Genomic DNA, 20,020 nt, shown 5'->3' on the forward strand with positions numbered 1-20,020 from the left:
AACGCTCACCGTCAGTCTGGGCCCAACAGACAGATCTAGTGTCTGTTAATTGCCAGAGGGACCAAGCGTTTGTGACAGTGTCTGCCACGCGCATGGGCTGGTGCCTACCGCTCAGGTGGCTGGCAAGATCCGGACGGCATCGCCTGTTGCCGTGACGGTGGCCATGCGGTGACACCCGCTCGAAACTTGGAAACTCAGCCATGGACTCAGCCATCAAGCGAGGGATCAGAAATTGCCTCAGAAAGAACGCGCGCCTAGGCATGGTTGAATCTTACTCGTCTCAAAGACATCAGAGCTTCCTGTGTGCCGGGAGCATCAGCTCACCCGGCCTATCCGTGAATGGAAGGACATAACCACGGGTACGGAACACGTCGCCTCCCGGTATCATTCCACAGGGGCTCGAAGAAGGATCAGTCGTGTTCCCAGAGCAAGTGCGAGGGCTGCTGACTGGTTTGATGAAGGGCGAACGCGCAGTGTTTATCACTTCAGGGGAGCATGTATATCGCCCCGGGTTTGTGCAGAGCACCTGCATCTCACCCATAGTGGTGCCTGCACCTGTATCAGCAGGACGGACTATTTTGAGCCACCAACAGGCGTCGCCCCTTTCATCAGTTATTCCTCCATGCAGCATGCGTCAGACTTGCGTCCCGCAACACCATTAGTCCTTCCCCAGTCTGATACTCTCCCCGCATTATTGCTCGATCAGCTGCAGGCTGCATGATCGCACGCTGCTCTGCGACGGCGGCAACGACGGTTAGGCTCGCTAGAATGAGCCGGTTAAGCCTCAAGGGTCTGAGGAAGCCTGATGCCCCAGCTGTGAGGTTTCGAGCCGTAGCTGTTATACTACGGCTATTTCGCCTCTGCCATAGCCGACGCGGTAGGCGGCGCCCCCGCAGAGCTGTCACGGATCGATCTCAACGGTGAACATCGCACCTCCTAGAGTATAGTCGAGCGAAGCGGGTCATAAGATTTACAGGGCAGACAAGCATCGTCTTTGCGAAGCGGGTGGACCGTCCGTTCAGCCGACGCTGTCAGTTCCCCAGGTTTGGTGTAGGCCACGTTCCCGGCTTCACTGGTTGGAAAATCTGGGGTACATGACAGAGGCAGGTCCTGCTGCATGCCATAGTACCTAACTAGCGAGTCTGAGTTCCAGCTCATATTGCTCAGGAGTATATAGTCTGGGGATGGTCATAGTGAACTCAACTGCGCTTGATCACGAGTGTCCTGGTGTTGAATCCTTGATCTAGCAGTAAGTACAGTATGCACTGAACACGCCTCCCGCCCATATTGAACAACCTCTGTGTGTGGCTGGAATAATGTCGTTCCATATTACAGGAAAGGAGCAAAAATCCAGCAAATACGTGCGGGGATCCGGTCTGTGAGTGGTGAATAAGCCAGGGCGAGTGAAGCGTCGCAAGCTGGCAATAAGCCTTGAGGCCTCGAACTGTCGAACTGCATGAGCAGACGCAGTTGCCAAACTGCATTCCAAACCCATCTTTTGTGGGGAAACATGGCTTTCAATAGATTATGATCCGGACAATTGCGTTCATGAGTATAATGTGAGTGGGATCCTGCATCAGCTTGACTCTTACAGAGATAGGAAGGCCAAAGCTGTATGGTCACACGTCTCGGGGCTTGACACAAAGAGGATGAGCTTTGGCGCCTGTCTGCAGGCGAGAGGACCCAGAAGGCACAGATTGGTCATCTTGTCGAAGCCAGAGTGAAGGGGCCCTGCCCTTATGCATGTTCATTGTGCGGGCCCTCGCACTGGAACTTGCAGATGTATTGCGGGCCCCCCTCGTGGTCGCAACGCGCAGCCTCTCAGAATGAAGCAATCTTACTGTCTACCTGTAGGGCCGGAGAAGTCGACACTTCAGTGGTGGTGCAGCATCTGATATTCTGCGAGGCTGCAAGCTAGTTCAACGGGCCGGCAGGCGCTGCCCTCGTCTTGGTGTGGATCAAACTCTCAGTATGTGACGACAAAATTGGGCAGAATTATGAAGATCGTTGGCACGGAGCCAGGGAGCAGTGCCATCCCTTTCCATCGGCCAACGGTTTCAGCTGAGGAGAGTTTTGTTCAACGGATGGCGCCCACGTGGGTCTGATGACCCAGCTGCAAGACTCTGACGAACTGGTCAAGACACCCGAGGAGGCTTCCAAGTTTGAGTCTTCGAGAACTTGCCGTGTAGCGCGTACCTGAGATAAGCGCAGGATGCCTGGATAGTCTCCGATCGATGAAGTTATAAGCGGATCCAATGTTGGACTTTTGGTTCCAGAGCTATTGCGGCCAGTTCATTAGTCGTTGGACCGTTCACGTTGTTGGTGTGCTGGCAGAAGGATTATACGGCCAGTTCGCGGTGTTCCGCATATAGACGAAAAACGGTGACGTTGGGCCGACCACATATCGGAGGTGGGTTTGCAGGCACTACAACGTCGCTTGGAGGCCCTAGGACTGCTCGGCTTCTCCTGCATGGCGGGGACCGCGAAGCCACATAACAAAGTTTGGCCAAAATCCACCGACACACCTAGCTCACGCTTCAACCAACGTAGCTGTCGCGGTGTGCGCTCGAATACTCGTGTTAGCAGCCCGGCGACGCTCAGTACTAATGACTCCTTTGTGGATACTGAAATATAAGCTTGTCCGCGGGTCGAGACTCACGCACGCTCCTTCAAGGGAGTGGGACCGGGTGTGGATATCATTGGGCGTAGCGCAAAGGTCGTGCCATGCCTTCACGAGAAGATCGTTGTCGGTATCAGGTATCGGGTTTCAGATGCCATGGCAGCGTGCATATTTTTGACGTTCTGACGTCTGGTCCTTGACGGGCAAGGGCACGCCAATGATGTCCAGGTACCATGAAACGGGACGGAAGCCGTTTCAGCAGATGAGGGCATTCCAAACCAGCAGCGCTCCCAATGTGGCGCGCCAAATATCGGCGAAGGGGGGCTATAGCGGGCGCGTTAAGATGATACCTCCGACACGCATGTTGCGCAAGAGCTTCGGGGTCTTATTCATGGTCAGGCGCTACAAGCCACAACCTGGAGAAAGTGCCAGGAGGTATTGGTAGTCGGCGCAGGCAAGGATTGGCGGGAAGCTGACGTGCGGTGTGAACTTCGAAGAAGCGGGGCTCTCTGCGGTTCGCTCCTAGCGCCGACGCTGCGCAGCGCATCTCCCACCGGCTAATTTGTATTTAGCCATGCTCGAATCATGCGGTAGGATTTTCTGACCCTTGCTACGGTCCCCTGCTACGGTGTTCCTGACCCTTGCCACGTCTTGCCCCAGAGCCTGGTTGCCGTAGCCAATGGGTCGTAGCTTTCATACATCCATGAATGCTCGAATTAAACATTGCGTCTTCTGATATTGCTCTCCAGTTGATCTCGCTTCTCGAAGCCCGCGTGGACGCATGGAATCTTCAAGCCACAGATCGTCACACTGACCCTTGGAATCGTCTTTGCAGCTTAGGACATTTCACAGTCGGGGTGTACCCTCGGCACCCAAAGCTTTGTCGGAGGCCCACATATGCTCCCCAAGTATCGCATGACCCGTGGTCGTCCCCAGATTTCCGGCAACCGACTCCTTCGTCCTCAAGTACTCCCGCGACGTCACCCGCGTGCACAAACTGCCGTTCCCTCGCAAATCGCTGCTCTCGAATTGAGTCGCCACATTGGAACAAAGTAGTACGTCGGCCGTGTTTGGTGGGGGCCGTCTGATGCTGATCTTATGTAGGGACAACGGCGGCCGGTTGAAGTTATAGTCGTCATCCCAACTCACAGACGCAACCATGGAGACCACAACAGCAGAGACACCCAAGCTTGAACGTCGTGGCTCGGCACCCGTGAAGCGAAGAGTGAGCCGAGCATGCGATCATTGCCATCGAATGAGAACAAGATGCAACGGCCAAGCTCCGTGTTCGCGCTGCATAGAGCTCGAGTACGTCTGCCAGTACAACCGCGAAAAGAAACGACGCGGAAAAGTAAGCACCTCCAACCATCAACAACCTTGTCCCTCAACGTGAAGCATTCGGTATCGCGTGTACATCGCGCATATGAAGTGCATCGAGTAGCTAACGAGTCGCAGGTCCCGAGGCACATCCAGAAGCAGCGAGAAGAGGCAGCTGCCAGTGGTAGTCCGCAAACCCCCAATGGGATTTCAAGTTATTACGAGAGGCCCGGCGTAATGGCAGAGATGGACGAAGATGTTTGGTCGCAGTCTGAAGCAACACCAGTTGTACAACATTTCCCAGCCGGCAAAGGTGGTCTGCCTGCAGGTGACTGGCAAGCTCTGAACCCTGGCACGACATTCGATCCACCTGTCAACCACATGATGATCGACCCATTGCTTCTTGGTTCCGGTGCTGCGTACCCGGCAATGCATGCCGAGATGCCTCGCGAAGAGCTGATGTACGCCATGAACGGTACGTACGATGGCCGAGCTCGGAGTGCTTCACAAAACTCCCAGTCTGTGTACATGTCTCGTTTGTCTCGTATGTTACTCGAACCCCTCCCAGCGTATCTGCGATACGTGGTATATTAGCAGCGCCGCTGACAGTCACAGGCATGCACCTTATTCCTGGTCCTAATGGTACACCGGTTTCGATCCCTCCGGAGTACGCCAACATGACGTATCCAATGCAGTACCAAGCAACAGGAAGGCAATCGTCTCCACACAGCTATGGTTCTGTAGACACCGGATCACCACAGTCTGGAGTGAGCGCGAACTCCTCCCAGAACGGCGCCGCCATCGCCGCTTGCAGATACCCTGTTTTGGGGCCACTACTACCCCACCTAGGACCGATACTCAATGTCACCACCGCATGCGATCTCCTCGAATTCTACTTCCAAAGTTCCTCGTCGGTATTCATGGAACCGGTTTCACCGTACATTCTCGGATCCGTTTTCAGGAAGCGAAGTTTCCTCCGACAACACAAGCCCCGGAAATGCAGCCCCGCTCTGTTATCAAGCATGCTATGGGTCGCTGCCCAGACGAGTGAAGCGAGCTATCTGACATCTTCGCCGTCAGCCAGAGCTATCATCAGCCAGAAGCTGTGGAAGCTTACAGTAGATCTGCTCAAGCCTCTTGTCCACTCTCCATCTTCTCACGGTTTCGCTCCTGGACCTGGCTTGACATCTGCCGCACACGACGCTTTCGGGGTTGACCGAGCTATAGGACGATACGATGGAAGACCCGACGGAGCAATGCCACCCACCAGCACCCTGGATGATGTCGCTACGTACATCAACCTCGGAGTCGTGACGTCCGCGAGCGAATACAAAGCGGCTTCTTTGCGGTGGTGGAACGCGGCATGGTCGCTGGCTCGAGAACTAAAATTAGGCCGAGAACTGCCACAAGGACCCGTGAAAGAGCGAGAGACAGCTGCAACAGAGAAGGAGATTGAGGCGGGTATGCCGGAAGGCGCCAGCGCGCAGGCACCCGTGGGCACACCATCTGCAGCAATCGTGGAAGAGATGAAAGAAGAAAGGCGCCGACTGTGGTGGTTGCTGTACATGGTTGACCGGCACCTTGGACTCTGCTACAACCGACCGTTGGCGATGCTTGACAACGAATGCGAGGACTTGTTCCAGCCGGTTCCTGACACCCTCTGGCAGGCGGGCGAGTTCTACACTGGCCACCCAGGGTCACGGAAACGGGGACTCAATTTTGAGTGCACATCGTACGTATGGACCGCGGCCAAAGATACTCTAGCGGGAGTTTCTTTGGCGCATGACGATGAGTCTGAACACGAGGCTAACTTTTACAGGCATGACATTTTCGGTTTCTTCCTGCCCTTGATGACGATTCTCGGAGACATTGTAGATCTGAATGCACAGAAGAACCATCCAAGATTCGGCCAACGGACATCCTGGGAGCTCCACGAGGCAGAAATCACCCGCCAGTTAGAACGGTACGCGTACAGCATCGAGGACTTCAAGGCGCAACATGGCTGCGGCTCGAATGAGGAAGCGCAGGCCAACAGCACCCCAGACCCAGTTCGGAGTGAGTGGATGCATCAGACGAGGAAAGTCGCGGCATATGCCACCCACATCATGCACGTGTTGCATATCCTGTTACACGGCAAATGGGATCCGGTGGCACTATTGGAGGACGACAACATGTGGATTTGCTCACAGTCCTTCCTTGCGGCGACTTCCAACGCGATATCCGCTGCGCATGCGGTAGAAGTCATACTGGATGTTGATCCGGATCTGTCGTTTATGCCCTACTTGTTCGGCATGTATCTCCTACAAGGAAGTCTGATCCTGCTCCTTCTAGCGGACAAGCTATCGACCGAGACCAATGACGGGGTTATTCGAGCGTGCGAAACCATTGTCAGGGCACACGAGGCGGCCGTTGTGACTCTGAACACCGAGTATCAGGTAAGCCGCATCACTCCGGTCTCTGGATGTGACAGCGCTAACGAGACACAGAGAAACTTCCGCAAAGTGATGATCTCGACATTAGCGCAAATAAAAGGCCACGGCCACGCCAGAGAGATGACGCCTGCGAAGCGGCGAGAAGTCCTATCCTTGTATCGCTGGACAAGTTTAGGAAACGGATTGGCCATATAAGTGAGCCGCAAATCAATCGAAGCAAGTTTGTGGGATTCGGCGTCTGGAGCGACTCGGACAAGCCTGCGGGCTGGATACCTGGCTGGAACGTTGTACAACTATAATTTCTTTTTCGACGCGTGGTTATGAAGACACGTAAACAGGCGCATGCGATCAGCTGCATGCAGCTGTGGATGGCGCTTTTTGGGCGATTAGCTGTGCTGCAATCAGGCCAGCGAACTGTAGATATTTTCCAAAGTGCCAATGTACACTTTACAGCTGTTAAGCTGGGGACGCACGTATGTGCCGTGTCACATTCACATGGCCAGAAGCTTCGGCATCGGCCGAGGCTGAGCTCAACATGCGAGACAAAACGCCGGCTGTGATAGGTACCGCGACTACCGCTCGGGCAGAAAACCTTGGAATGGCAAAGGCGGCGAAACGTTGGTGTGCGATCTAGTTTTTGCGTCCGATATTTCGATCGCCATGGCAAGGATGCTGCGTCGCTAGTCGCTAGGGCAGCTAGGTTCCAGACGCGACCGGGTATTGGAATGGCAGCAAGCAGCCGACCGGTGAGGCTGAGAGATGGTGACTGAAGGCAGGCAAAGGTGGCGTGAGGGAGTGTGTTGCTGTTCTACGATGGTGCATGGGACTGCAAGGCAGGTGCGATGTTTTCGCGCTAGCACGTGACGATGCAGCTAGGAAGGCGCAAGCTCGGAACCTCCGGGGCAGTCAGCTGTGTTGGATTGCCCCACTCAAAAACGAATCCCACGACGAGAAGAACCAAAAAGGATATCTATTGTGGTACGGCTGTACATGATAACGGAAGCATCGTAAATGCAGACAGACGCTTTTGCCCCCCAATGTCAACAAGTATGGGCGGAGAAAAGGCAGTGCAACTAACCATGAACGCAAGGAAACACAACTGAAAGCAACTATAACTTCTTCTCCACCTCCATAACTTCCTTGATGCCCTCGGCAACTGCATCGACTTTCTCTTGCGGAAGCCTCTTGAGTGGCCGGCGGGGGTATCCGCCGTAGCCGTAGTACGACTGGAGTGCTGACTTGGTTCCAGGAATAGCTGCTTTTGTGAGAACCCAATCGCCTTTGCTGAGTACCTTCTGAAGTTCAATGGCTTCGTCGTATTTGCCTTCTGCCCATAGGTTCCAGACCTTGACGCACGTCTTCGGCAGGACGTTCGCACCACCAGCGATGATTCCCGACCCGCCACTAGCAGCAGTCTGAGCTGTGAAGTCGGCCATGCCACCAAAGGCCATATAGCCACTACCTTCGCTCTTCATTGTGCAGGCGTTGGTAGCAAGGGCGACACGGGTGAGTTTGCCAGTGTTACCGCATGTGAACTTGGTACCAACAATGTTTGGGTGCTTTCCAAGCTTGATGATGAGGTCGCTGTCCATATCGATGCCGGCAACAGCTCCCGGGTAGTTGTATAGAATGATTGGGAGTGGTGAGCCGTCTGCGACTTTGGTAAAGTACTCGTAAATGGCGTCTTCATCGATAGCATAGCGGTAATAGCTGGGAGGGACAGTAAGAACGTACTCGCCACCCGCCGCCTCTGCTTCTTTGCAGAGCTCGATGGTAAGCTTTATGCCGTGTTCAGAAGCTCCGACAATGACCGGGACGTTTTGGTAGCCAGCCTCGTCGAGGGCCTCACGGGTTGCTCGCGTGACAGCGGTCTTCTCAGCCCGTGACAGATGGACAGCCTCTCCGTTGGATCCCATTGTGACGAGACCAACAAGGCCAGCCTCGGCAAGTCGTACTGCGTGCTTCTTGATGGTAGGGATATCTAGCTCCTCGGTCTCGGGGTCAAAGAACGTCATCGTGGGCGAGTAAATGCCTGGCCGAAGAGGAGTACGCTCTTTGGAGTGGCCATTGGCCCCGTTTCCGTTTGATGTCATCTTTGCGGTATGTATAGTCAAGAAGAGTTGAGACTGGAAAAGAACAAGGCAAGTAATATATGAGTACGGAAGTTTCGGGGGAGAGGAAGGGGCGAACAATAAAGACGATGCACACACGGGTTCGGTCAGCTTTAATATAGCAGCGAGATGGAGGTAATCGGCGCAAAGTAAGTCAGAGGAGCTAAGTTCGGCAGAGCTCACTTCCCATCCCACATGGACTGGCGTGTCTCAGTGGCTCTACCGTTCAAGATCTCGTCAAATGGTCATGTTTGATTCGCCAAGGACCGCAACGGCGAGGGCTAGGCTGGAGGTTGGGTGCAGGGCTGTGGGCCATCTGGCGAGTTCGGGACACCACTGGGCGAAATGCGGGACATTCTGCGGCCTTTTCTATGAGAGTGACTAAAGTCGGCGGTTGTCTGATGGGATAGAGCTGCACCTGGGGCAGGGTTAGCTGTCGAACATAGTGGCACAGCACGGCTGTCGTGGACGGGGTGGCATTCTTCCACCAATAGCAGGTGGGCACGCGCGTGGGGGAAGCCAGTGTCGCTCTTTCCTTGGCCTCTGGGGAACCTCGTTACCCCTCGGAACGCAATAAACGCCAACCACCGCGCGTGCCCCAAGGAATTACTCCAAGACAATTCCGCCATGTCGAGACGAGCCTCGCTGCTTCCTCGACGGCCTGGAGACGCCACGGCCATCGGAAACAGATGCAAACCGCCGCGCTGAGCAAGACACAGCCCCCACCATGACCAAGGCCTCGAATGATGCAACGTCATCCGGCCGCGGCTGCCGGCAGCACGCGTGAGGCCTCGTGCCCCTCATCGCGTTGCTGGGTCATATATCTTCCGTCGCTATCGATAAGTGGTCAAAGGCCGACGAAGCTGTGTCGGGTATTGAAGCAGCGCATCCCCTTCAATTCCAGCTCTTGTCTCGTCTCATCTTGCTCGAGATCAAGACGGTAGCTGTCAATCCTCTCTATCATCTACAAAATCTCTCAAACCTGCAAAACTACTGCAACATGGCGCCAGTAGAAGTACTCATGGTACGTTGCCCCTCACATCTGCGGCGCGTCGCATGTCAATGCTAATTGCACTCCAGGTCGGTACTGGAGAGTACACGACAGGATTCGTCGGAGGGGGCGCCTCCAAGTCGGACAAGAAGGTCGGTGTCGTAGGCCTGACGCTGTTCGACCTTCGAAGACGCGGCAAAGTGGGCAAGCTGTCTATGGTGGGCACATCGGGCGGCAAATTCCCCGCAATCCGTGAGTCGCACAGCATCTGGACGGTTTCACCATGTCCGGCATGCTGATATTTGCCAGGCGAGCATCTCCAGAAGAACATTTCCGAGGCATACAACAACTTGGACGTGTCATTTGAGGAGTTCCCAAAGGAAGGCAAAACCGATCCGAATGCGTACAAGACAGCGATTGACGCGCTTCCAAAGGGCAGTGCCAGTGAGTTGCAATATACATCCGCTTAATTGGCTCCTCCAATTGACGTTGCATAGTCACCATCTTCACACCTGACACCACTCACTACCCGATCGCTCTGTACGCCATCGAACGCGGAATCCACGTCCTCATCACGAAGCCCGCGGTGAAGCTCCTGGAACATCACCAGGCGCTTTTGGCGGCTGCGAAGAAACACAATGTCTTCGTTTACATTGAGCACCACAAGCGATACGATCCTGCGTATGCTGACGCGCGTTTCCGGGCGCAGAAGCTGGGCGATTTCAACTACTTCTACTCCTACATGAGCCAGCCAAAGTACATTCAACCCCTACTGAATCGAAGACTCTATTTGCTAATACTTCGATCAGGAGCCAACTGGAGACGTTCAAGGCCTGGGCGGGTATCGATTCTGACATCTCCTACTACCTCAATTCTCACCACATCGACATCAACGAGTCCATGATCCCCGATTGGAAGCCAGTACGCGTCATGGCTAGTGCTGCAAAGGGCATTGCAACAGGACTGGGCTGCGATCCTGCTACCGAGGATACCATCACACTGCTCACCAACTGGGTGAAGAAGGATGACCCTAGCAAGGTCGGAACAGGTGTTTACACAGCTGGCTGGGCAGCACCTCAGAAAGCCGGTGTACACTCGAATCAGTACTTCCACTACATGGCATCTACAGGAGAAATCCGCGTCAATCAGGCCAAGCGCGGTTACGACGTTACTGACGACGAGGGTGGTCTCCTCTGGTACAACCCGTGAGTCCAAACATCGCAAAGTCATCCCTTTGCGTACTAACCACTTACAGATTTTACATGAAGTACGCTCCCGATGAGGAGGGCAACTTCGCAGGCCAGATCGGCTACGGATACATCTCTTTTGAGAAGTTCGTTGATGCCGTCAACAAGCTCAACGCAGGCGAGGTCACACTCGAGCAGCTAGACGCGCGGCCACTCCCAACTCTGAAGAACACTATCGCGACGACCGCAATTCTCGAGGCAGGCAGAAGATCGCTCGATGAAAACAGGCCGATTGACATCATTGAGGAAAATGGTGTCTGGTCTTTGAAGTAGTCAAGTCGAGCAATCAAAAGCGAACGTGGCACCGCTCAGTGGGGCGCGCCTACCATGTACCTTTTCGTCAGAGTCTCGCTCTAACAAGCGTTGTATACCTTTAGCCTAAGTCGCACAAGTACTGTTTACTCATCATCCATTGATCCTAGCATGACCTGATCGTCGCCTCCGCTATGGCGCGGTCCCACGTGGTACTGACACGCCGTCAACAGGCTCCACCCCCATAACGCGAGGACAGACCCGTAGACAAGGTAAAACAGTCTCCACAGGGTGGCGTATGCACAAAACAAGGGCATTTTGAAAAGCGGGAGATGCTCGGGTACTCTAGTCAGTTTCTGTGACGGGCTCGGGCGAACGTCCACCGAACGAAAAAGGCTAGGGTGATCCCGAGACCGAGACCGACACACCCACTCCGACTCCGACACTTTGTCTCCTGGGAACTGACTCCCCTTCCTTAGTGTAGCACAGGCCGACGGCTGGTAATCCTAGCTCAGATCCACGGAGGGCTTTTCATAGCTGTTTCGAACTTTAATCCAACGTCGAAAATGTGATCCTTAATCCAACGTCGTGGGTGCTAGCTGCCTTAGATGTCATGGCTGTCCTTTCTCCATGTACTAACTACGCAGAAAGCATGTAGCAGAACCATTTGACTACTTCATCGCCATGTATCATCATTATGTTTGTACACACTCAGTCACTCATTGACGGTTTGTCACTCACCCATTCTTTGTTTAGTGATCAAGGGGTCGTACAGCCACAAAGCTGATGACATCACAACAATACCAACAAAAGCCGTTCAGACAAAGGCTATATGCTCTCCAGCATATTCAAAGCCTTCTGATGTATGCCTCACGACCGTGGCTTTGGCGTTATGCCTCAAGCTCACCTCTGTCGTTGAAGAGGGAAAGAAGGACTTCGCGATGGTGGACCAACGCAGACACCTTTTCCAAAAGATCCAGAGCTCATCTGAAGCGCTCGTAGTAAGCGGACAAGACATACTGAATGATTTTCTAAGTACGAAAGGTCTCTCCCATATCGATCTGGACGAGTCCATATCGACCGAGCGCATTCGCACACGACATGCGCACACCACTCGGTTCGGCGCTCTTTTAACGGAAGATCGCGACGATAAAATAGATGAGGCATGTGGAAGTGCCCGCACAGTTCCTTATTTACGCCGGCGATGGTCTGTCGACTTGTACCAAACGCCGGATCAGCGATACCCTCAATTGAGCAACGACGATGGCGGAGCGGTAGAAGATGCCGTGGAAAGAGATCTTGTGCTTCAAAGGCATAAGCTTAGTACCAGTGAGCTAGACCGCGACAAGCACATGGTATACCTCGAGACGGAAAGGGCTCAGCTTCGCAACGAACACTTCGGCGAAATTGATCACATCGGAGTCTGGTTCTATGATGAAGTTCTGGACATTGGCCTCGATGCCATCTACCGTATACTTGGTTGCGAATATCACGACATCGCCATTCTCGGTACGCCTTTCGCTGCGGAATTGTACACGATTGGCCGCGACGAGACCGCGACTTTAGAAGCCGGGGGTGCGCTGCAGAAGACGATAGGAACAAACAAGTTCGTCATGATTCCCGTGAGTAATGGCTGGAAAAGGATACACGCTGGAGATCGTAGCGGCCATTTGCTCGGTACACACTGGACCTTGGTGATCATCGACTGTCACCAGCCGGTTATCCATGCACGACACTACGACTCTGATGGTACGTCCACTAATTTTGAAGCGGCTATGGTACTACTCCGTGGTTTCAGCAGAATCTATGCGGAAACGCGACCAGACTACAAGATTGATCAAAAGACGCTTGACACTAATCTCCACCGAGAAATGCACTGCCCAAACCAAAAGCTCCACAACCGGTGCTACGCTGATGGCGGCGGCGCCTGTGGGCCTTTTGTATGGGCTTTCGCGAAAGATATGGTACAGTATATCATCGAATGTCATGAAGACGCTCACCGTCTGGGCCGACATGTTGACATTGACATCACCTTGCCCACTGGCTTTGCGCAACGTTGGTGTTGGGATTCGGGGGCGACGCGGAAAGGGATAAAGAACCTGCTTGAACTAGAACGAAGGTCGAGGGTTTGGCTCAACGGTACGGATGACTGGTGGGAAACAGATGGGCAGCCCGGGTGGAAAGATTGGCTGGCGGCCAGGAGGGAAAGGATAACTGCGGATTATTTTTGGGATCCGCGGCATGGCCTTCAAGATCAAGATCCTAAGCAATCGTCATAGTTTGACATATTATTAAGATTCCAACGTTCACATCATGCTGTTCTCAACTTCCCAAATCACCAAGTAGTAGTCAAGTCAGGGCTGGTACCTTCCCTCTTTGAACTATATATTCGAGAGATATCGAAAAGGTGATAAGTTTATGAGTCTACTGTAACCGGCCGCCCAAATTGAGGCTTCAGCTCACTCTCCAGCCCCCATGGATCCCAAAAGGTCATCTCGCTCAATCCCTTTCCTCTCAGCCAAGATCTCCAACCTGCCATACCGTCCCCCGGCGTGGAGACCTTTCCCCCCACACTATCCATCCATTCCGAAGTACGATTCAGCCACTCCCGGGTTCTCAGCTCTCTCAACACAAGATTCCATATCGCCCTACGCGTCTTCGCCGAGTCCCAGTTCCTACGGCGCTGGTAACCGTCTGGTAAACAAGGGTCGACTTGACCAACATCGGGAAAGTTGGGGTCTTCACGACAGTCGGCAATGTATTGCGTGATTTCCTTACTCATTTCCCACACAAAAGGGCCACACGCACCCAGGCCGTCTTCTTCGCCGCTGACATTCTCATGGCCTTGGTTAGGGCAGTGTGTGTCAATGTCAAACACAAATTCTTCCTCGTTGAAACGTCCCGGCTGGACGTGGTTGAGCATTGTTCGTACGCCAGTCAAGATCATCAGGGCCGCCTTGCAAATGTTCGAGTCTTCCATTGCGTAGTGATGTAAAAGGCCAGCGGATTCGTGGTAGCTGGAGTCAAAGTAGCGGCCTTTGATGGTCGAAGAGCGACAGTCGACGAGCAGAAGAGACCAGTGGTTGCCTGCGGTCTGTTCAGGAAGCGTAAATTCTGTGTTAAGGTTCGTCGTCTTGGCCGCTTCATACTGACGTTCACGTTCCATGCCTGTCTCGTAAACGTCTTCGTACGCGTTGCTGATCGGTACCAAGATGAAGTCTTTGTCCCTGCATTTCTCAATCAGCAGTCTATCGAACCATACTGCCTCCTGATCTTGAAGTTCCTGCGCTTTCCTCATACTGGTGTAGAGCTCGGATCCCTGACTAATACGACAGATTGCGATTCCGTGTTTTTGGCAGTTGGCAGCTCGCTCCAGTATATCCAGAGATGTGTCTATGTGGCTGTCGTGAAACCAACCGTCGTCAGGGCCGAGAGTGAGAAAATGGGGGAACTGAGATTCATCGATCGATGCGTTTGCCGTTTCGAGGACAGTATGACTGGGCTTTGCGGAGAGAGTGTAGTCGCGATCAAAGACGTCTAGCCGCTGAATACTCGTGTAGGTATCCCAACTAAAGGCTTCTGCTTCCCTGAACGCATTAGTGTCTCCGAAGACACTGTCATACTTGCGCGCTTCGTGATGCCCATCACTCTTGGTTGACGACTGTTCTCCTCCCCCGGAATAGGCCGAGCAATCAACCGACCAGCGGCGAGGATATTTCTTTGATCTGATCTCAGATTTGCGGAGTGTCCGATTGTTGGTAACAGCTTCAAGAATTCGAGCGCAGTTGTCGATTGGGATGGCATGAGAGATAAGATTGTCTGTATCTCTGCTGCTGACACGATCAACCCCGGTAGTAATGTAAGAGGCTGCCTTGAAACGAGGAGTATTTATAATATCGAGAGCATCGATGGACGTTGACGACAATAGTTGGGAGGGTGCTACAGGCGAGTGACCATTCCGGGCAAGCGCTTCGTTGAGACTTTGTAGCGATTGGTGGCTAGCTTCTGTACTCATGGTGCGTGGTCTTGCGAGTCGTTAATTGCCAGCGAGCGATATAAATCCCAGTGCATTCGAAATTGAGATTTGCTTCTCATGTGCAAGATGCATACGAAAAGTCATTTGGTAATATAGCTTGCCCTTGGCATTTCGAATGCAGGCAGGAGCCAGAGAGACGTGAAAACAATGGAACATTGACAAAGCATGAGATAAAGGATGCAGGTGGTGAAAGAGAGGCAGACGGGATCAGGGGAGTGATGCAAGGAACAATGATGCAGGCATCAGACACTTCACACAAGCAGAAAATAGGGCGAAAAGCTTCGTTAATGTTGATACGCAAATCGATCGCTAGCCGCTCATCAGCATCGCTCGCTAGATGCTCCTTGATAACTATCACCAATGCAGACCCGAGAAGAAAGTAGAGCGACAGCAAGGAGAGCATGCACGTGCAACCTCCATTAACGAAATTAGTTCCCCGCCTCACAGCACCATGTAATGATGCTTGAGCTTATTTTTCCTCGCCTGCGATCACAGCTTAACCAGCCTTTCCGGCCTCATCCAGCCTTGTCAGCATGCCCTGGACCTCCTTGACGAGAGCCTTGCGCTTAAGCCTAGCTTCTGGATCACCTTCCGTCTCGACACCATCTAGCTTGAAGATGATCTGAGTCAAGATAGTCTCACTCAGCTTCTTGTATTCGAATGTCCTCTTCGCCTTATCTTCTGGCGGGCTGGCCATGAATTGCACGCACATGGGTACGAATTCGGTGTGGAACTTGCTGGCGATGGCATCGAGTTTGCCGATCGGGGTTTGGGGCTCGGCGGGTTTGGCCGGGGGAGGAGTGGGACTCGGGCGCGGTGCCGCGCTGATATGCGAGGGGATAGGGAGGTATTCTGCGCCGGCCCCGCCAGTTGTGTAGCCGGGTGTTGAGGTGCCAGAGGCGTTTGCCGAAAAAGGACCCTTCTTCTTGCTCTTCCTGCCGCCGCGCTTGCGGGACTTCTTCTTGCCTGTGGTATTCGCGCCAGAGTCGACGTCATCTTCGTCGTCATCGTCGTCCTCTCCCTCGCTGTATGCGTGTTGTGGTGCGTCTTCTGATCCGGGTGCTAGGCCACCGACTGGGGTTTCGCCTACCGTGACCAGAATCTCACTACCGGTCCCGTCACCACGGAGGCCTTCCTCCCGTCCAGTCCGCTCGTCGTGCTTCAGATTTCTGCCCTTGTAGAACATGCGTATCCGCCTGTGGTCATCGACGCCCAGCTTCTTTGCTGCCGCTTGTCGGACCGTACCAATCTTCAGGTCTCCATCGCGTATGCTGTGCGCGGGGAAGTGTGTAGGGTAATGTGTGCGCCCGTTCTTGAAGATGAGGACGTCTGTTTCCCGTTCTGGGTTCTTGTCATCCCAGTCTACGATTTCGGGCGCTTGCGCTTGACCATTTCGTCGGAGGTCTTCGTTGGTGATGTAGGAAAAGTCAGAGTCGTTAACGACGCCGGCGTTTGGCGAGTTGCCTGGACGGCCAAATGGCGAGAAGCGTCCTCCCCAGTTTCCGCCAGTGCGCGAGAACCAGGACATGGTGACGATGACAGAGGCTAGTGCGATAGCAAGGGTGGTAAGGTAGGTAGGGTCGTCGAGGCGAGGGTTCGTGAGGAACTCGGCGACGTCGTGGAAGCTGCGGTGCTGTAGGGCGCGCAACAGTTTCGATAGCGCGTTCGTGTGTTGGTTTTCAGTGTCGCCTGACGAAGAAGTCGTCGTGGAGCTTAGTAGAGATCGAGAGTCGCGGAAGTTGAAGGATTTCTTCAATTCGTCGACCAGGTTACTTAGCGACGCCACGGTGGTGGTGTGAGACTCGCCCTGCCAGTGTAGCAGGCCGTAAGCAGTCCGCGTATGCGAATGACGTAGTAAGCTGCCAGAAAAAGCCCTTGGTTGTGTAGTGGGGGGCGGCTGTAGGCGGTGTGAATCAATGTTGATCGGCCAAAAGTATGAGCGACTGGTACGGAAGGTCCGACCGCCCAGTGCCGCATCGACCCACTTGACTGCACATGTCTCCCACCTACGAATAGTCACTGAACATTAGGCTTCGCTGCATACACACTATTATATCTTAGCAAGTAGATGGATTCTGAGACAACGTATACTTCTAGCTTGATGAAATCTTCAAATTTTCTTTACAATGCGACACGAATTGTTGCCGTCCCTGCTGACGCAGCACAAAACTCACACATCACTTCTTGGAAATTTGGTGGTCATGCAATCGTTGATTCAGTATAATACACAAGCTAGGCTTGATCATGTGTACCGTTCTCGTAATGATCAGTGTCCATCGGACACGTAAGATCCAGAAACAAAAGGAAAGATTTTGAGGGTTATGCCTGGAGAACCGTTACGCCCCGATGCCAATTATGACGTGAGAAAGAACAAAGATTTGACAAGAAGGAAGCATCGTAAGTCATGAGGCGATGCACAAGCATCGTGACAAGTACGCCAGCAAATGACTGAAGAGTGAACCGGGAACAAATGCCCGTTGAATCATGGATGATGCATGTTCGCTACAGCTTGTGACGAACACACCTCAGTAGCATCACATTCTCCGACCAAGACAAACAAGCTTACGCCCTGCTTCGTTTAGGCGTAGCAAGGAAGGCGAGCCTTGACTTGCTGATAGCACCCGCACGTCCTGGGGTGTGGCGAGCTGGCTTGCTTGCGCTGGCAGGGGCCTTTGGGGCGGGTGCAGGTGTCCGCTTCATCTTCTTGTTGGAGCGCATGTCGTCGTCTTTGGGTCCATCATTCTCCTTGTCGGATGTCTCCTGGAGAGTCTCCAGCTTGCGCTTGGTGCCGTCGACAAGAGAAGATGCATCGCTCGGACGTACCATGCGGATCGTGCCAGTCGATACAGGGCCTGAAAAAGTTAATGAGTTGTCAGTAATGAGAGGCGAGAAGTAGACTCACCAAAGTTGACAGTGTTGCCGGACTCGAAGGAAAAGGAACGTGGATGATTAGGAGCTTCGCCACCGAATGTGAGGCGACGAGATGGAGAAGCGGTCAAAGTTTCGATCTCCTGAGAAAGATCCGGGCCAGTGTGTGCTCCTGAGCCGAGAGTAGGATAGATCACAGCACCAGCAGGCACTTCACTGCCTGCCCTGAACTTCATCGGGGACGGTGATTTGCCCAGCTCGTCGTGCGACGCGCGCTCCAAAGTACTACTGCTGAAGTTGACTTGCTTCTTCACAGGAGCTGTAGCAGGAACCAGGGACGGTGCTTTGTCGAGACTCATGGTCGGAGGTGACATGTGAGTGCCTGCCGCGATTTTGCTAGGATCGTCCGAAAATTTGCGATTTGGCGTGCGAAGAATTGACCGGACGCGCTGCAAGTTGCTGCTTGCCTGCTGATGTTAGTAGATACTTGGAAAAGCGCCCATAGATAGACATACCTTGCGCATGCTCTCGCGTGCATTGTCCCTCAAAGTCTGCAGATGGCCAATGTTGCTAGGAGGAGAGAAGGTATTACGGGCAGAGGACGACTCGAAGCTACGATTGACAGATGGCGAAGCTCCCAGATTGTTCGTGGAGGGCGACTTTCCTAGAGTTGGAATCATCGATGTCGTCTTCAGAGTCTTGACGCTCTGTGAACGGGCCATAGACGACTTTGTAGGCGTCATCAATCGCGCAGCTAGACGAGGAAGTGCAGTCTGAGAAGTCTTCTTGCGGGCCGGAGTAGCAGCTGCGCGGGCTGGGACATCGGGCGCCTTTTCGCGAGACGCAGGGCGAGTGGTGGCAGCATCGTCAGATTCGGTGCGCTTGACACGCTTAGCTGCCGGGTTACGGTCGCCGTCGCCGTCGCGGGAGGCCGGTCGTCCATCGCGTGTAGGAGGAGCCATGCGAGCTGGTGGCTGGGAGCGTGGCAGAGCAGATCCGGTGAGATCCATCTTGGATTGAGTGCGCTTCAACGGGGTTGGGGGAATCTTGCTTCCAGATCCTGGGAGGTCCATCTTCGACTGTGTGCGCTTTAGACCTCCAGCGGCACTCGAGCTCGGCTCCGCCAGATCTGCTTTCGACTGTGTACGCTTGAGCTTGTTCGTCTCCGTGTTCGCGAGCTCTGGTTTCGAGGGCGACTTCTTGAGCGACTGGCCTACGACGGGCTTGAATCGTGTCGGGTCGGCGCGGAAAGCTGACGCGTGGTTCGCGATGGAGTCCATGTTCTTGAACTGCTTCATATGTACGTCGCTGAAGCGAGCCATCTTGCCCTTGGCTTCGGCCATCTTGCGCTGGGGAGACACGTCGACCTTGGAGGACCACTCGCTCGTGCCTATATGAAAATAACGATTAGAAAAAGCAAAACAGGTTGAGTTGACTATCACTTCAACGTACCGAACAGAGCACGGCTACCACCACCCGGAGTGCCTGCGATCCCAGCGTCTTTCAGGATGTTGCGCGAGCTTGGACTCAGCGTGGCATCGTCTTGTTTCGAGAAAGGCGACTTGAAGCGGAAGCGGAAGTCAGGCGATGACCCAACATTGGCCATCGAAGCGGCAGCTACAGGAGTCTTCGAGGGTGTTGCCTGACCCGCCAGGCCGGTCGCTTTGGACGGCGCGGTACCCAGTGACTGAAAACCGAGCCAGCGCGCCTCATCTAGGATCTTGGCTGTGCTCGCGTGGTGATGCGCTGGATGCATCTCCTGTCCTGCCGGCTTGATCGGAGTGCGGTCTTTGGGTGTTTGGCTCTTGGCGTCATCAATGAGCGACTTGGTTGATTTGCTCTTATGAGGTGTGGGTGTCGCGGCCGCTTGCGGTAACTTGGACTGGGCCTTGGGACCTGCAGAGGCGTTCGAGGGCGTCTTCCGCGCCATACCAGGCTCTGGCAATTCTGGAAGGTCTGGAAGGCCCAAGTTGGGCGACGAGGCAGTGTGCCAACTATCTTCGGAGGGCGTAGTCTCGCGCTACAACAGACGCATCAGTAAATGTAAACAAACGGTAGAAAAGCAATGTGCGCGTACCTTGAGCAGACGAGCTGATCGACGCGCCATCTTGTCAAGAAATGTTCAAGAAGGATCAGCTACTAGGTT

At 53.9% G+C, this 20,020-nt stretch overlaps 6 protein-coding genes across 6 annotated transcripts; 2 read left to right on the forward strand and 4 right to left on the reverse strand.

Moving 5' to 3' along the window:
* Positions 1-4,043: 4,043 nt before the first annotated feature.
* On the forward strand, positions 4,044-6,564 carry J4E87_003667 (uncharacterized protein; the record flags this gene model as incomplete). The annotated part of the gene is made up of 5 exons (XM_049375292.1): positions 4,044-4,048; positions 4,084-4,412; positions 4,553-5,669; positions 5,757-6,372; positions 6,424-6,564. 5 exons carry the CDS (start codon positions 4,044-4,046, stop codon positions 6,562-6,564), a joined length of 2,208 nt encoding a protein of 735 aa, XP_049235214.1.
* Positions 6,565-7,478: 914 nt separating this feature from the next.
* J4E87_003668 (uncharacterized protein) lies at positions 7,479-8,462 on the reverse strand (the record flags this gene model as incomplete). The annotated part of the gene is made up of 1 exon (XM_049375293.1): positions 7,479-8,462. One exon carries the CDS (start codon positions 8,460-8,462, stop codon positions 7,479-7,481), a length of 984 nt encoding a protein of 327 aa, XP_049235215.1.
* Positions 8,463-9,480: 1,018 nt separating this feature from the next.
* On the forward strand, positions 9,481-10,991 carry J4E87_003669 (uncharacterized protein; the record flags this gene model as incomplete). The annotated part of the gene is made up of 6 exons (XM_049375294.1): positions 9,481-9,504; positions 9,561-9,723; positions 9,781-9,915; positions 9,969-10,227; positions 10,281-10,676; positions 10,727-10,991. The coding sequence occupies 6 exons, from the start codon at positions 9,481-9,483 to the stop codon at positions 10,989-10,991; spliced, it is 1,242 nt and encodes a 413-aa protein (XP_049235216.1).
* Positions 10,992-13,386: 2,395 nt separating this feature from the next.
* On the reverse strand, positions 13,387-14,985 carry J4E87_003670 (uncharacterized protein; the record flags this gene model as incomplete). The annotated part of the gene is made up of 1 exon (XM_049375295.1): positions 13,387-14,985. One exon carries the CDS (start codon positions 14,983-14,985, stop codon positions 13,387-13,389), a length of 1,599 nt encoding a protein of 532 aa, XP_049235217.1.
* Positions 14,986-15,502: 517 nt separating this feature from the next.
* J4E87_003671 (uncharacterized protein) lies at positions 15,503-17,184 on the reverse strand (the record flags this gene model as incomplete). The annotated part of the gene is made up of 2 exons (XM_049375296.1): positions 15,503-16,995; positions 17,181-17,184. 2 exons carry the CDS (start codon positions 17,182-17,184, stop codon positions 15,503-15,505), a joined length of 1,497 nt encoding a protein of 498 aa, XP_049235218.1.
* A 384-nt stretch (positions 17,185-17,568) lies between these two features.
* Positions 17,569-19,981, reverse strand: J4E87_003672 (uncharacterized protein; the record flags this gene model as incomplete). The annotated part of the gene is made up of 5 exons (XM_049375297.1): positions 17,569-17,858; positions 17,909-18,341; positions 18,390-19,264; positions 19,327-19,894; positions 19,952-19,981. 5 exons carry the CDS (start codon positions 19,979-19,981, stop codon positions 17,569-17,571), a joined length of 2,196 nt encoding a protein of 731 aa, XP_049235219.1.
* Between the last annotated feature and the right edge of the window lie 39 nt (positions 19,982-20,020).

The sequence above is a fragment of the Alternaria ethzedia genome (assembly GCF_023757985.1).
Source record: "Alternaria ethzedia strain BMP 0044 chromosome Unknown scaffold_6, whole genome shotgun sequence".
NCBI classification, from domain to species: domain Eukaryota; kingdom Fungi; phylum Ascomycota; class Dothideomycetes; order Pleosporales; family Pleosporaceae; genus Alternaria; species Alternaria ethzedia.